The 17837-nt window shown below is 40.0% G+C and overlaps 1 protein-coding gene across 2 annotated transcripts in view; it reads left to right on the top strand.

Moving 5' to 3' along the window:
• rpa1 (replication protein A1) overlaps positions 1–17837 on the top strand; it is a 32756-nt gene that overhangs the window by 4133 nt on the left and 10786 nt on the right. The window contains exons 6-12 of one of the 2 annotated variants that reach the window (XM_004558167.6): positions 54–128; positions 1908–2022; positions 3338–3440; positions 3580–3648; positions 3981–4173; positions 6219–6355; positions 8474–8622. In XM_004558167.6, the coding sequence (XP_004558224.1) occupies positions 54–128; positions 1908–2022; positions 3338–3440; positions 3580–3648; positions 3981–4173; positions 6219–6355; positions 8474–8622 (841 nt within the window). Of the gene's footprint in view, positions 1–53; positions 129–1904; positions 2023–3337; positions 3441–3579; positions 3649–3980; positions 4174–6218; positions 6356–8473; positions 8623–17837 lie in introns of both variants that reach the window. The other variant, XM_004558166.6, reaches the window with a different exon arrangement.

Here is a 17837-nt window from a genome sequence, read left to right as displayed (position 1 = left end):
AATGGGTCATACTGTTACTGCAGGGTAACACTAATGTCAGGTCTTTCTTACAGGGCAAAGTAAAGGCCCACAGTCAGCTCCTGTCCCTGAAAACCGACCCCCGCTGCAGCCACAGAACAGAAATGAAGGTGAGTGAAAGGTTTATTTTAATCTTGAAAATGAATTCAAATTAATGAAATCTTAAGATTTGTGTGTGTGTGGGGGGGGGGGTCATTGTGACATCACCCATTGGCTTTGGATTCTACATTTTGAAGGTTTAACACTGTCAGAAGTTACCTTTATGTGGATGAAAGGGTGAGATTTTTAATGTATCAGCTAATACTAGTTTAGTGAGCACGCGGCATTCATAAACTAAGTGCAACTCGCAGACACACACTGGCTCATTAGTGTCAAGGAAGGGACTGAAAAAACGCCTGTGTTGGTACACCTGCCAATCAGTGTGGTGTTACCCCTAATACAACTGTCCAGGTGGTTTGAGTTATGTAAAAAAAAAAAAAAATCCCATTCAGAGTTGTTGTAAATGGGGAAACTTTCCTTGTGATCAAAATCTTTTTTTGTACGAGGGCTAGGGCGTAGCTCAGGAGGTAGAGTGCTGCATAGGATTTTTTTCTTTTCTTTTTTAATGCTGCAAAATTGGGCATTTAAACTTGACTCAGTTTTGTGACCAGCCTCAAGTGGCACCTGGAGGAACTTCAACTTTTTCCATGTTTACTTCAATTTTCAGCTCTGGAGGTTGTATATGGGAACAGAAAAACACACTGTGAGCATGTAGTACATAAAGGACCACCAGGTGGTAGCATTTTTCTGTTGCTTTGTGGTATTCTGGGTGACCCACAGATTTATGGGACTTGAGTAATTTTGACAACCCCATTGTGAAATATTTTTCTTTTTAGCTGCCTCAAATGTCCTATTATTGACACACATCTTCCAACTGTCTTGTTTCATGTTACTGTGTAGCATCATGAAATTCAACAGCTACTTGAGCTTGTCTAGATGGAGAGCTGATTGTGCCTGCGTGTGTCAATCACCATGTTTATCTTCCTTTGACTGAAAGCGCTACTGAACAAACACGCAGCAACACAGGCTCGCAGGAGAGTGTGAAAGAGATGAATGAAGTATTGAATTTGCTTTTGAAACACTGTCACTTGATCATGTCAGAGATGAGCAGTATATCACAGCATAGCGGACAACTTGGACCAGGTGAGGTGTGCAGTCCAGCTATCATAAGGGTTTTGCTGTCTTCCAGTGTGTCATAGCAGGTATTCATCCCTCTAATCTGCTGTGTGGGAATTGAGGTTGTGGCAACCACCCTCCTCATCAGCACAGTCATTGTTCATTTCTCTGTGTGTGCTGCTTGATCTGGGGGCTTAATTACCAGAAGTGCAGTGGTTGGCAACGCGGGAGGACTTAAGTGGACACTTTGAACTCTAATCCTCCGCGTGAGACGCACACAAATCAAATGTGCAGCGCTTGTTCAAACGGAAAATCTCAAAGTCAGGCAGCACCGCTCTCCGGGGGAAGAGCAGCTTCAGTTTGTTATAGCATTTCACACTCTGCCCTGATTCTGTGAAATGTGAATCATCCTTCTCACCAAAATGCTGGATCACACATCGCCAACAACTTGGCTTGACAGGATTTTTGTTTCCTCTTTGAGTTGTTCCTGCTTGCTAGTTTCAAGAGTCAGTGATGGTAAATGTACTTTTAAGTCAATGGGTTGTTTTTGTTGGGTTTTGGTGGGATGGACTTCTTTCTCATGATACGAGGTAGTTACAGTGATCAAGCAATTGCAATCCAAAGAAACTGGATGGTTTCTTTTTGTAATTTGTTTCTGAATAATGTGCCTCTCTCATGACTCTTCATCACTGCTCTTCATTGATCATTTATTTTTCTCCTCATTCCCTCAGCAGTGAACAGAGGTTTAAACAGAGACTTTGGGAAGAAAGCTCCATCTGTTATGCCAAATACTCCAGGGGGAAGCTCCAAAGTTGTGCCCATTGCAAGCCTCAACCCCTACCAGTCCAAGTAAGTATTGTTGCCAGTCACGTTAATCTCTAAATGCTATATATTTGATATTTCTGGGTCAGCAAAAAGGCATTGTGTACATATGGCAAAAAACTGAATGTCAACCAAAGAAGTATTCATGTGAGGAAAGGAGGCCATCATTAAGCCAGCTGTTTGTCAGTGCAGTTAGGAAATGCAAAATGAATACTTGGGAGATGCTGTTTGTCAAGAAATAGCAGAAAACCAGGGAACAGCTGGCACTAAAACTGCTTTTGAGTCATTAATCCAGTAATTTTGAACCCGATAATTCCTAAACATTATTGCAGTATTTTTGCTAAACCCTAAATAAAGTAGAAGGTATAAACTACAATTACATTTCAATCCTTAATTCAGTCCTTAATTATCATAGTTATTGGTGGCCAATTTAAAATAGCCAAACCCGTGTTTATCACACTGTCTTTGGACTGTGTAACCGGAAAGAATCCACTTGAACAGAAGAACATGCAGTTTCCTTGAATTTATACCCAGGACCCTCGCTGCCCTGGGGCAGCAGTGCTAACCACTGTATTACTATACTGACAATGGAATTCCAGATCCATAACTTTGGAATAAGGATGGGATCTGAGGGGTGGCTTTGCGGGGCTCGGTACGAAGGGGGACTTGCCGTGGGTGTCGATGGTGATTGGTGGAAACTCTGGACATATCCTGGGGCCCTTCTCGCTGATCGCTTCAGCTGTGGTGCCATGACTGATGGAAGTAATTATGACTCTAAGGTTCACAATTCTGTGACACGCAAATGTCAAATAGCCAAGACTTGGTCAGGCTCTACAGTGTAACGACAGTGTTGCATGGAACACGTGTTTGGAAAACTTTTTGGAAGGTCAGTTTCAGTCTTAAAATGGATCAAGGAGACTACAACCCAATATGAATGTATGCATGTTAGACTGCACAAGCCTTTCCAACAACCAACACAGGCACTACTAACCATCGACCAAATCTTACAGAGGAATGCCAGTGCAGAGCTCATACTGCTGGCACAATTAACTTAATATTAGGCTAATTAAAGTACATCTGTTATTTTCTTTCTAAATGGTAATCAAAATGTCTGTGAAAAACCTGTTGCAAAAGAAGCAAGTAAATTAAACGGGTTTAATGATGTTGTTGCTCAGTGATATTTATGCAAAGGTCTTCTAGGGGGCAGATGTTTAAAAGGTCACAATACCAAGTGCATGAATCCCTACATGTGTGTGGAGCTGACATCTGGGCTCATAAGGTGCCCGAAAAATGAAGAATGCAGAAATGATAAGCTCAGATTTTTATTTTTTTTTTGTAATAGGTGGACGATCCGCGCTCGTGTGACCAACAAGGGCTCCATTCGTACGTGGAGCAACTCTCGGGGGGATGGCAAGCTATTCTCCATGGAGATTGTTGATGAGAGTGTAAGTGTATTTGTACTCTGACTGTTAATTTTTGTGTTTAAAAAAAACAAAAAAAAAACCCCACCAAACATCTCCTGATTTAGAAACCATTTGGACATATGTTTTTTGTTTTAAATTAAATATTTATATTTTTCCACAGGGAGAGATACGAGTGACTGGTTTCAACCAAGAAGTGGACAAGTTCTACAGTCTTATTGAGGCTGGCAAGGTGAGATGTTCCTTCAGATAATGATTCAATATGTCCTAATTATTATGCCAAAACCGCCTTTTACTGCGCCGTCAAAGACTGATTTGGCTGTAGATTGTGCTATCAACAGCTGCCAGTACTTTGTGAGTTAAAACCACAGAGACTATGAATGAGTCATCTGGCTGCACTGTACCCATACAATAAGCTGCTTATGATCATCTGCCAGCCTTTGTTGATCACCTCTCCCCCTCCCACTGACTGCCTGAAGTCCTATCTTGTTTGCACCATTCAGTCAGGTGAAATGCTACCCAGATCTCTGATTAACATGTGGTTCATCCATCTGTGTGGGCCAGGTCTACTACATCTCCAAGGGCTCCCTTAAGCTCGCCAACAAGCAGTACACATCAGTAAAGAATGACTATGAGATGACACTCAATGGCGAGTCCACCATTATCCCCTGTGAGGACAGCTGTGACGTTCCCATGGTGCAATGTGACTTTGTCTCTATCGGTGACCTGGAGAACAGAGACAAAGATGCTATTGTTGGTAAGGAGTAGAAGTAACAATCTAGACAGGAATTTCTGAACCCAGCATGTGTCTTTAAGGTCCCACATAACTGTGTCAGTTCTTTCTTTTGTTCGCACAGTTTATTTTGAGAGGTGAACTGATAAACAGCCTGCAGCCTTTAACTGCAAATAAATGGCACTTTGTGTGAAAAAGAAATCAAAAGTGCCTTTGCATATTCCTGAAATATTATCAGCAAAAAACTCAAGTCTGGTTTTCCTGCTGAAAATTAGACTTGTGACAGTTTATGTTTTTATTTGTCAGTGTGTTTGTGGGTATTTGCAAAGTCCAGTGAGTGAAGCTGGCAGGTTGAAACTCTCAAAGTGCAATACTGTTAAGAAGACGGGCTGTATAAACATAAAAATTTAGCCTGTAGTCCTCATAAATATATGGCAAAGGCCGATCTGTTCACCAAGTCTTCTCGTCAGACAATATCCATTCATTTCATTAAAGCCTCTTAATCCTTCCAACATGTTCCCCAAAAAGTACAGAGAAAAAAAAAACTGGACATCTATCACATGAGAGAGGTGTGTCATGTGTGTCTGAGTACCTCAGAAGTTGGAGACATAATCTAACATGCAATGAATTAATTTGTATTGGTGCAAGACTTTCATCAGACAAATGGTTTGTGACAGAGAGAGACACAACCTCACCTAGGAATTGGCTGCGCAATCAAGCAGTCGGTAATTAAGAGAAGCACAATAATCAGTGCAGCAAAAAATCGTAAAGGTACATCAGGATTTTTTTTCATTAAAAGATTTCGGAAAGTCTCAACTGGCTAAAATTAATTCTGAAAAGAAATCCTACACTATGCTGACATTTTTCATCTTAAAGTACAAAATATTGCATACAGCTTGCTACACCTGTCATGAAAGAGAGCATGTTTCTAAGAACACATGCAATAATTTTTTACATTATTTTTAAATCATTTGATTTTTGATATTGGGGAACCATTTGGTATAAGCTTGATTATTCAGAATGGGCATATCTAAATCGTTGCGATTGACATTTTACACCCCCTTATACCGCAGTACTTTAGGAGGATGATATTTTTAAATGGTAGCCATGTTTCCCCAATCTATTTCATGAGACATTAATTCTGATGTTGCCTTATGTAACCGGAACAATAGAGCAGAATTGCATAACGCAGTGCACAGGGGAGCGATAATGTAATTTTCAATCGGTGAGCAAACTGTTCACCAAACTGCAGGTGACTATGAGGCCTAAACGCATTACATTTCTCTTAACTACTGTGTATTACAAAAAGCACAAATCAACCAGCCGGTGTTCTGAGCCCAGCTCCAACAGAGGCGTTCCCGAGCGCCCAATAATAAGTGATCATAAGGTGAGAATAAAGTCTGAATTGGAAAGTCGAACTGGATATGCTGGGAGGTTGAGGTAATTACACTATACGAGCAGACAGATAAAAGTGGTATTAATAAACCTGATGACAGTAATGGCCTGTAGTGCAGATTGACTTTGGGCCCTATGGTAAGAAAATGAGAACCTGCTGTCATAGGTAAAGTGAGGCGGTAATAAGAAGCTGGCTTGTAATTCTTTCAATGGAAATTGCTTTTTGAGTAACTTCTCTTCTGCCTGCTAGGTAGCATCAAGAAGTTTTGTAGTGGTTAAATGTGTTTAAAATCCTCGGTGGCTCAGAGTTGGAGTTTAAAAATGACTGCTGATGGAGATGCCGGTTTACTGTGCTTGATTGCGTCAGTCAGTTAAAGCCCTTTACTGATTTCTCTCCAATATTATGGATGCAAGTTCCTGGCGTGCTGGCCTCTGACGTCTTGAATGAATCGCCAACTGCCAATTTGTGCCGTAAGCTGTGGGACATGGAATGACCTGTGTGTGGATGTAATTGTGTATGGGGGAAAAAAACAAATCAGACACAGTATTTATTTGTTTGTGTGTTGTTGTTTTTGTGTTTTGTGCTAGATACTTGTAACTCTGCTGTAGGTTGTGAATCACAAGGATGCGGAATAGAAAAACAAATGCTCTCTGCTTTGTATATCCTTTTACAGATGTAATTGGAGTGTGCAAGAGTGTGGACGACATATCCCGCCTGACAACCAAGTCCAACCGTGAAGTGTCTAAGAGAACACTCAGTCTGATGGATATGTCTGGGAAGGTGGTGACTGTCACACTGTGGGGAGAGGAAGTGAGTATGGACTTGACAAAAAGTACAAAATGTGTAATGGAACGTGTGTCTAGACTTTTCAAATAAGTGGTGAAAGTCATTAACAGGTTTTCAGTGCATCAACATGTTAAAGCTTTCTTCTCAGAACAATTTTCTTTCCAAAAATTAATTATTACCTGAACTAAATTTAAGCAGATGGTTTTATTCTACGTAGGAGGGATAAAAGTAGTTGGTGTAAATGATAGATACTGGTCTAAAGCTAGAGCCCAGTGACTTGTAAAGCAAATGCCTACGCTAAATCATCCTTGTGTGCAGCTTTTAATCCTTAGTTTTTGGTTAGAATTATGTCAGAAAGGCGTTGAATGAAAAAGGTTCTTCAGTGCACTCGGTGGTCACAGGTGAACAGCTCTGAGCACTGATTTAACAGTGTGCGTGTTGCGTGATAGAAGGCGATAGATTTGAAGTTATTGACTACATTTCCTGTCACTGTGTGATAAAGTAAGCGTGCTCTTGCAGTTGATTTTTACCTGTGGCTCAGAGGGACTGCGCTGAGTTCACCACCAATTCTTTTCCTCCAGACAAGAAGCAGTGTTCCCTGTATTTGTTCGACATTTACACTTTCTCCAGAGGGATTCAGAGAACTGCACAAGATGTATAGTTTATAAAGAACAATAGATTTGCCAAAAATCAAGTGTTGGAAATATTTCCCCCAATATATGAAAGCTTTACTGTTGCGCTGCTCTTCTTTCTTTGGTTTTATGAGCTGAACAGCAAGTGTGTTTATAGTTTTATCTTGTTAGAAGGCAAAATATGTTTGACATTTGATTTTTATTTATTTACTTTTTTTTTTACCCTGCTGCTGCCACTACTGGGGGAAATCAGACCTCTTGTAATCCTTAGTTTCTAGTTTTAAGGCAAAAACAATTTAAAGTTATGGCAAAACTAATTGAATCCAAAATGAAACCACATAACCAAAACGATAAAAATATAAAGTGGGGGTGCTGTGTAAAATGTAGATTAAAAACATACATAAAATTATATGCAAGTCTCATAATCAAATGTTCAAACTGATAGATTAGGTGGGGGGGGGAGTCATTTTGAATTTGATAGCATCAGTATAACTCAACATCTTGACACAGGGCCATGTTTACCACTGTGTAGTGTCCTTTCTTTTTTTAACAACACCAGTCTCAGAACTGAGACCAGCTGTTGGACCTTTGGGAGAGAATCGTTGTCCCGTGTTTGTCTAATATAGGACTCTAGCTGCTTGACAGTCCTGGGTCTTCTTTGTTGTACTTTTCGTTTTATGATGCTTCAAATGTTTTCAGTTGGTGAAATATGTGTATTGCAGGCAGGCCAGCTCAACACCAACCTTTTTCTGCTATGAAGCCATGCTGTTGTAATATCTGCAGTGTGTTTTAGCCTAGTCTTGCTAAAATATGCAAAAAAACCCCCAAAAAACAACAACATATATAGCACATATGTTGCTCTAAATCCTGTATGTACCTTTCAGCATTGATGGCGTCCTCCCAGACGTGCAAGCTGCCAATTCCACAGGCACCCGTACACCCCTATACATTCAGAGGTGCAGGTTTTTGATCTAAGAGCTGATAACAAGCTGGATGGTTCTTCTCCCCTTTAGTCCAGTGACACAGCATGCATGTTTTACAAAAAGAATTTCCAGTTTATATTCTTCTGACCACAGAACAGCTTCCCTGTTTGTCTCGGTCCATTTTAAATGAGCTTTGGCCCAGAGAAGACAGCAGTGTTTCTGAATGTTCACAAATGGCTTCTTCTTCGCGAGAGAGCTTTTAACCTGAATTTGTAAATGGCATGGCAAACTGTTCACAGACAATGATTTGAGGAAGTGTTCCTGAGCCTATGGAGTAATTTCCATGACAGTCTCATGCCTGTTTTTTAATGTGGTGCCGCCGGCCTGAAGATCATGAGCATCCAATATTGATTTTCTGCCTTGTCCTTTGTGGACAGGGATTTTCTAAATCTTTTGATGAACCTCTGCCCATATTTATTTAAAACCATAAAAGATCTCTTTGTCCAAAAACACGTATATCTGATGTTGTCAGTTTGCAAAAATGAAGGAGAAAGCAAATTAAATATTGTATTTCTTTCTTTTCATAGGCAGAAAAGTTTGACGGATCTAGCCAACCTGTCGTTGCCATTAAGGGGGCAAAGCTTTCAGACTTTGGAGGCCGGTCACTCTCTGCATCCTTCAGCAGTACTCTTATGATCAACCCAGACATCCCTGAGGCATATAAGCTCAGAGGCTGGTAAGTAGGCTCGAGTTTCATAGATAATGCAGTGTAGAAATTGCTCATGTGTTCTTGCAATCATACAAAGTGGCTTTACAGCAAGTGTAAAATCTGGTATATATTTATTGCCATAAGGCTTTACTTATTTTTTTCACAAACTTAAAGACTGCTTCATAGATGCAGATATTGGTTACAAATAAAGAACTCTAAGGATTTAAAAGGCAGCTTGCATTTCCCAAGTTGTAAGAGTACATACACTGATTCTCATTATCAAGATTAGCTTTCCCCCATTAGCCACAATTTGGGGGTTGCTTCAGTGAAGCATTAGATAAAAATGAAAATCACATTTAATCTATGAAAATGTGTCTTTTGCTCTTCTAATCGCCTTTCAGAAGAAACGAAATCCCGACTCATTTCTGTGTGATTATGTTGATTGTAGCATATTTTTTTTCTCTTGCTGTGTGCGTGTGTTTGCGTGGCTATGGTGTGTGTATATGTATGTTGTTTGTGTGTGTTTTCACTTGAACACATACAGTTATGTGGAAATTAGCCATAAAGTGTGTCTTCATGGCTCTTTCTGTACATGTGGTCATGTGTGTTGACGCTTAGCTGAATTTATTAAGAGGTGGATGCTGAGTTATAGAACAGTATACTGACAATATGTCTGTGAAGGTTCTCAGTCATCCAGGTCATCGTAGTCAAAGGAGCTTGCAAAGAAAAGCGTCTGGACTTCTTTAAGTTGCTTGAAGACGTTTCACCTCTCATCCGAGAAGCTTCTTCAGTTCTAAGGTCAAATGGTGGAGAGTCCCAGATTTAAACCTAGTGGGAGTATCCCCCCACAGAGGGACAAAAGGACCCCCTGATGATCCTCTAATCGCCTGAGCCAAGGTGTGAAACTGGGTGTAGGTATAAGGTGGGGCCAGGTTTCACAATGAACACACCCGAAACTCTGGCTGATTGGGACCCACACCCGTTTTCACACCTTGGCTCAGGCGATTAGAGGATCATCAGGGGGTCCTTTTGTCCCTCTGTGGGGGGACACTCCCACTAGGTTTAAATCTGGGACTCTCCACCATTTGACCTTAGAACTGAAGAAGCTTCTCGGATGAGAGGTGAAACGTCTTCAAGCAACTTAAAGAAGTCCAGACGCTTTTCTTTCCAAGCTCCTTTGAGTATGCTGACAAGTTTACAACATTTTTTTTAAAATTATTATTATTATTATTTTTTTGCATTATGTGCCAGGTTTTCAATTATCCCCTAGTGTTCAACATGACCTGAAATAGCCGTGCACTTTGTGTCAGACGTGAGGTGGGTAGTATTTTTATAGGCTGCGCGTTAGTTTGTGTTTCGATTGGCACATGATTGATACATGAGGCAGTCCTCACATGGACTAAAGAGGGTGGTACTTAACCTTACTCTTGCACTGTGGCGCACTAATGGATCTGTCCTCTGTATTGATCCTGCTTAAGCAGGCTGTGTCTGACCCCTCCTCACTGACATGAAGGCAAATGTCTATGTTTGTGAGTGGAGGGCCAATCGATTGTATCCAAAGGGTTTTGTTTATTTACCTTCCAATACCAGTGTCTGCTCTACGCTAAGAAATAAGACACTAAACAGTTGAAATTTATTTTGTGACAAGTCGGCGTAATCTTTTCTTCTGCCTTATAAAATGTGACTGGGTATTTATACTCGGGACCTGATCTGCATAATCGGAGCAGTGAAATGTGACTCTCCTTTGCAGGTGAGAAGGCAGCAGACGATAAATTATGCTCAAAGTGGTTTTTTAATCTAATGTATAGGGTGATGGTAATTTCTTTATGATAGTTTTTGAACAGCCGCTGGCTTCTCTGAATATTTTAGATCTCATTTCTCAGAATGCCAACTACACTGAACTTCTCTGAAGTTGAGCATCATCAGGACCACTCTGGGGTCCTACGCTTTCTTTTACTTGTACACCATGAAGTCCTTAATCGCATTTCCAGACCCTTGCAGCAGACTTTATACACTTACTACATTCTCTCTTCCCTTCTCACGAATGGAAAATGCCAATCCTGACTCATTTGTCAAATGAAAAGCATTGACAAGCATTGGTAGACAGTACCATTACATAGCTTATCTGAAAATGTAGCCTTAACTGTCTAAAGCTGTGAAGATGAAAATAATTGCTTGTTATAGTTATATGATATATTTGTAAAGGCTATATCCAAAATTATATCTAGGTAACACGAGAAGAAATTTCTCTCTCTTGTACCACTGATTGCTGTGAAACGTGTAACATGGATTTTGTGCTGTTGATAAACTTGGGCCATGGTTACAGACTGTGTTTCTCTCTCTTTCTGTAAGCTGAGACATGAAATTCACAAACAGAGATAAGGGAAGGAAAAACAATTAAACTCTAAATTAATCTTTTGATAATTGTTTTTTCTAATCTCGCACAGAAGAGAATCCAAAGTGTTCTCTCCATCAGCCAAAAAAAAAAAATCTTTTAAATGTGCCAAGGCTGCTGAAACATCATTGTTTTACTCCTGCAGAGGCATCTTAATTTGATTGTGTTTTGGCGCAGACCTTTGGGACCTTCTCAAATGAATAGTCTATCCTTGGTGAGCTGTTGTCTCAAACTCATGCAGCATATTAGCAGTGCTGCTCAGTGCTTGCCAGTGGTCTTATATAGAAAGCTGAGTAGCATTCCTTTGGCACACTAATTAATCTGGGAGAGGCAAAAATACAGTTTAGGGCATATGTATTTGAATATTGACAGTTTTTATTTTCCATGTTTACCAAAATACATTCAAGCTAGTTACATAAAGGATCTGAGCTTGAAGTACAGATGACTTTAAGCTTGAATTTAAGGGCATTCACATCCCAATTAGATGACAAGTTAAGCAATTAAAGTTCTTTAATGAGAAACCTTAGGGTTTTCAGGTGACCAAAAGTAATTGGACAACTGTTACAAAGGCCATTTATAGGCAAGTTTGGTGTGTTCCTTCATTAAACATGTAAAAGGACTAGATTTTATTCCATGTGTTCAAAGCTGTGTTACAGTGAGCCCAAAAAAGTCAAACTCGGGAGAGATCTGGCAAGACAGCTACCAAATTGACAGTCAAGTAGACTTTGCCAGGCTTACCAGCAAATATGTTTATTTTGGCCCCTCAATGTCTACAGTGAGGACAACAGTGGTGAACACAGAACACTTAATTTATCTTCATAACAGTAGGCTACTTATAAATAGAAGACCTCATACAAATAAAAACATTTCACAAGATCGAAACCAGTCATCAATTTGGTAACAGTAAGGTCAGGTAAGACTGCTTTAAATAAACTAGAATTGTCTTAAACCAGAATGATGGTACAAGACTATGAAGAGGACCTGGAAGTGCTCACGATCTAATGTGCACAGCATCTTCTGTAAAACATGGTAGAGCAGTGAGATGCATGGGAATGTTTGGTTTCCTGTGGGACTAGGGTCACTAGTGTTTCTCAGTGATGTAACAGAAGACCAAATGCCTTAGAAGTATGAAGTATATAAAGATCCACTGTCTGCTCATTACAGATGGGCATTAACTCAAAAAGTAATGTTAACATAACCTAAGAGCTTTTGAAGTCGCAACAAAGCAGAAATCTCCAGGACTGAAAAATGAAGCCAACATGCAGTGCCAAAAATCACAGCCCCTCTAGTAGAGCTGGGCGATATGAGATTTTTTTTCATATCACGATATGTTTTTTTCATTTCAGGCGATAACGATATCTATCACGAGATAAGCCAAATAACTATATTTGTAAGATTTAAATGTGCCGTTGCTCACAAGTAAAATGTGAAATAATCAGCAGCTTGTTTTTATTTAAATATTTATTTCCCATAATAAATTCAACAGGGTAGATGTACTTAAGGAACATGAGACTTTTTCAGATAAATAAAGGCAAATATTGCAAACTACACAAAAGGCAGCCACTAAAGCGTTTAAGTTTCAAAATAGAACAAACGAAACAAACTACTAAATTGTCAATTCCACATAGAAACAAAATATTAATTCTAAAAATAAATCTTAGTTTGTTTTACAGAAGAAGAGACAAAATTGACTAACTTTTGTCAATATCAAATAAACTGAGAACTAAAAGGAAATTCTCAATCTCTCCTTGTTGTATAGCTTAGCTTTTCAAACAGTTTTAACAGTTACTTTAGTCTGACAAAAGCCGAATGACGAATTGGCGCTTCCAGTCAGAGACTGAGGCTACGTCCACACGTACACGGGTATTTTTGAAAACGGAGATTTTCCGTTTTCGTTTTAAAAAATAATCCCGTCCACACATAAAGGCAGAAATGAAGGAAAACGCTGCTATGAACATGCCAAAGCAGCAGGTGGCGCTAGATTCCTAACCGTGCAGAAAGGTTGGCCAATCAGAAGTCTAGAAGCCTCGGTGGGAAAAAGTAAACAAAGCTGGGGCATAGAAGCAGAACCGAGTCGTATGTGTGGACGGACAGTAACTGTGTGTATATGTAAGCATTTAAACACTGCAGAGAGTACAATTAACAGTATTGTAGAAATTCATTTCACCGAAACAATAACGTGGCGCACAGTGTGACGCATGCACCAGTTTATTGTATTTCCCGACTTGCTTTCGGCACAATTTACAGTGCACGCTACTCTGTTTTTTGTCAGACTTGAAATAGCCGAAATACCTTCACACTACGGAACTTCTATGGCTCTTCCGTTCGACAATCTCTCCGGCATTGGAACCATCATCTGTTTTCTCTTCGGTCACGCTCGGTTGATTTTTCTAGTCGGCACACTCATTTCCTCCATTACCCGCTGGCTCCATTACCCGCTGGCTGCTTCCCAAACAAACACACGTGCGCTTGGCACTTGTGCTGTACGTAACAAGTCACGCGACGTGACGCTGCGGCTGTGATTGGTTCGGCTCTACGCTACTTAATTTGGATTGGCTGACCTTTTTTTTTTTTTTTTTTTTTTTTTTTTTTTTTTAAAGAGGACAAGAGCGGCGAGGTCTATCGCGATAGCTTAATTTCTCTATCGAGTAAAAGTTATATCGCGATACATATCGTTATCGTTCTATCGCCCAGCTCTACCCTCTAGTGGCCACTTGAAGCTGAATCCCCATAGTCCCATGTTAAAATGCCCAAGTTTAAGGCATTAAAATGCACATTTACAGTCTACCACAGACAACTTTTTTTTTTCAATAAAATGCTACTATTATATTAGCTTACTTAAAACTAACAAGAACATGCTGTTTACGTATCTCTGTGAACAGTTTATATGACAAGATTTTGGGGAATAGTTTGTTAGTAACAGGCGAAAAGTTAAGTGCTTCAATAAGTTATATAAATCTAAATAAAATAAAAATGCATTATGACAAAAAAAAGTGTTCACTGTAAGCTTATTTAGTCTAAAGCGGCACTTTTGCGATGACGAGGTTTCCAGCTGTCTATAATTCCCAAGAATCCCAGCATCTCCAAAGTATTGGTCAGAATTTAATCTTACTTAAGTAATTGGTCTTCACCCAGATTGGGCCATTTTATGGGAAATAACCTTAGAATTGTGATGAATTGTGAGTCGGATAAGCTCCTTTAAAGCAGAGTCCAAACCAGTGGGTGATGGCACTGTGGCTACATCCATCCTTTATATACTGGTCTATAATCTCAGACCAGTCAAGCAGCATTGGGCAGAAAGACCAATACACAGCAAAAACACATGAAGACCACTACAGTGAAAACCCTGGCGAAGCATCACAAAGCAAACCCATCCTTTGATGTTGACATGTTATTGACTACAGGCAACAGAGTGCAAATGACTACAGAGTCATTTGCATTGCCTGCAAATGACTCTTGACAAAGTACTGAAATTGAGTAGTTTATTTATGATTATATTAATTTCTTATGGTAACAGAGGGTTTCATATATTTTGGTTAACCCTTTGAATTAAAGCTGAATTGCAGCTGTTTCTTCTAAACTCTATTGGTGATTAAAAAGACCAAAAAAAATCCCTGTTAAAACATTTCATGACCTTGCTGGAGAATTCATTTATTTTGGTAACAATCCAGCACTAATATTCTTGGCCTTCTGTTAGTCTTAGATGTTTGTACCTTGTTCTGAGACATCAGAGTGAAGGCCTACGCCCTTTGCAGGAATCTCCAGAATCAGACTTCACATTAGCATTTTTTTGTATCTAAATGTGAAGTTTTGGTTGTCCATTAGGTGGCAACAGCACATTTAGATCGCCTTCCTGTCTTTTCCTAAAATGTCAGGTGGTGTAGTCCCTGTTCTGACATTTTTGTCAGGTTTATACTCATTTTTTTTTTAAGCTGTCAACCTCAGACATTCGTCATCAGCTCATTTAGTCACAGTCCAAACTGACATTTTCTGTCTTGCATATTGTGACTACAGCATTTGGATTTGTGCATAGCGCATATGTAATTAGGCCAGCTAAGATGCAAACAAATTTGAGCACAGTTGTGTGGAGAACATGATCTATCATTGAATTGACTGTTATGTTACCATAATCTTTAACTGTGCTGTATTGATTTGATTTAGAAAAAAAAAAGTAAAATATGTTGCTTGGACGTACAATGTACAGCTTATTGCACCAGCAGCATCTGTTCTTATATAACTATCATTAGGTTACAGCTTTAAGTGTTTAAGGTATGTGCTAACTAAAAATAAAGACAAGATGATAGTTTATTAAATTTTAATGAAATTTGCAGATTGTGATCTGTGAGTTTAATAAACTCAGCCGTCTGCTCCTTGCTATCTAAAATATAACAGGACACTGGAGTATATTCTCGAGCATCTCATACTTCTGATAATCAGTTGTCTGCTTGACGTTTATTCAGCTGTGTAAAAAGCCAAACCGATTTACTCAGGAACAAATAAAATACTGAAAAAAGCCAAACAATAACATTTTTAAGTTATCTAAGTGACTTATATATCATGTTTAACCTGAGTAGCGAAAGACCGTGGTGGGTTTTAAAACGATTTGCCGGGAGTCCGGTGTTCTCACCGGCTCTAGTGAGCCTTGAACCCCGGCTAGCTATCGAGCTGTTGGATAACAGACGTCTTCGAAAACGTTGGAGTGCTTTTGAAAATATGTGGTGTCTTGATAAACTGAGCAGATATTTGAGGTTTACACAGCTACATTCTCTCCTGAAAATAAGTTAAATGTTTATTTTGTGACCCAGAAAGAATAATAAGAGTAATATTAAAACTAACTAGTTGCCGCCATTGTTGGAAACTGAGCTGGGCTGCGCTATGAATTCTGGGATAGGTTGGGCCACGAAGTATACACCCGGACCCATCCTTCAAATCTGGGGAAATGAAGGGCGCATTTGTCGGAGTCTTCGAATTTGGACAGTCTTTGTCGTGTCGCTGTAAAGTAATCGGCCTACAAATGTGGGCACAGGAGGATGCGGTTCCCGAATTTGGACACAGCTACGATACCGGACACTGCTTCTTCTTCTTTGGGGTTTAACGGCAGCTGGCATCCTTGTACATGCAGTGCTGCCATCTTCTGTTTCAGTCCGTTATTACACTCTTAAATTCTACTATTTATTCCTGTGTCTTTTGGGATCTTACAAAGCTTCAAACGACGCGTCAACTATTAAATTAGTCGTCAACAATTTTGATAGTCGACGTAATCGTGGCAGCCCTAGGCTGGAGCTTAGTCTTCCACCATTACTTCATGTCCCTTTATCTGACATGTCCCCATTCCTGTACAGTGACACTTGACATGTCTGTGTTATGCACATTCATGCGTCTGCCAACCTCCAGCCAGATATCATGGTGTTCTTGTCTTACTGAAACCACTCTGCTCCAGGCCTGGATCTTTCCACTCTCACTTGTCTGTTGCACATTTTCTGCCAGACCGAATTTGCCCTCTTTTTGTCTTCTTTATCACAACCACTACTTTTTGTGAGCCATTTCTGTTTCCTGCAGCAGATTTTCTTTTTTAAAATGAACTCAGTCACTATTTTCTTCTGGGTATTTGTCTATCAGGTTACCAGAGAAGCCATGTGAAGTCTTGCTATTCTGCAGTTTTTTTCTTTTCTTAAATATTGTGCATTTGCCTTCTCTGGCGATAATTTCTTTAGAGACATTAATCCATGCCAAGGAATGCCATCTGTTTTGTCATTTGATTGGTCAGGGGAAGCTCCTGATTGGATGCAGACAGAATTTGGTACACTGGTGAGGAAATTGGTGCCACTTTAAGGAATTGTTTACATTTGTTAGGAGGAGCTGGAAATCGACAACCTGTGTTTCGCTTGGGCCGCAGTGTAAAATGTTAATGGGGATATTTTCTATTAGCCATGCTTGTCAGGAGCACAGCAAGTTCTCCCTGTATTTACAACCCGGCCTTGCCATTGTACGCTGCTCTGCCTTGTGGCCAACAGATTACGAAGCTGTATTGATCTTGGTGACCGTTTTAAACTGCTATCCCCCCCCCCCCCCCACTAGTGCATTTTACCCTCATCCGTCTTCTCAGTCTACCTTGCCTTACCCCCCCCCCCCCCCCCCCCCCTTTTTTTTTTTTTCCCCCTCCCATTGTCTTCCCTGAATTACCGGGAACACTAGATGAAAATGGGTTTCTGATATCACCGTAACAGCCCTGACCCTGGCCAGCTCATCAGTCCCTCTGCTGTTGATTCATTTCACAAGCCTCTCAGCCTGCCTTCCCCTCAGATGAGCCGTCCCTGCTTTGACAAACACAAACGGATTCTCTGCACAACAATTTTTTATTTATTTTTTTATTTTTTATTTTTTAAACTCAACTGTTAAATAGACAGCCTGCAGTCTGTTGATAGTCATGTGAACAGCAGCGTATTGTGCCTCCTGCCTGGGTTGGGATGTGTTAAAATGAATGTTGCAGTCTATAAGTGGGCTTCTGCACAGCAGTGTTGTGACGAGTCGAAATATGTTACATATAATTTTATCAACTTACCATGGTGCATTTACTTAAGGGAAGACCACAGATTGTACACATCAACATGTTTTTCCATAACTGCATATGTATAAAGCTTTTCATGCCTCCAGAGGGAGCTACACAAAAATCTTATAAAGCACTACAAATTATGTCACTTTTCAGGCTGAAGACTGTTGTAAAGACCCCTATGATTCCTTATTTGGTGTGTAGACCAAAGGTTATCTTTTTTTTTTTTTTTTTTTTTTTTTTTTCCCCCCTTCCCCCACAGCTGAAAGTGCTCTTATGAAAAAGCCTGGTTGGGAA

Source organism: Maylandia zebra, linkage group LG14, assembly GCF_041146795.1.
Source record: "Maylandia zebra isolate NMK-2024a linkage group LG14, Mzebra_GT3a, whole genome shotgun sequence".
Classification (NCBI taxonomy): Eukaryota; Metazoa; Chordata; class Actinopteri; order Cichliformes; family Cichlidae; genus Maylandia; species Maylandia zebra.
This window is presented reverse-complemented; position numbering and strand designations above follow the sequence as displayed.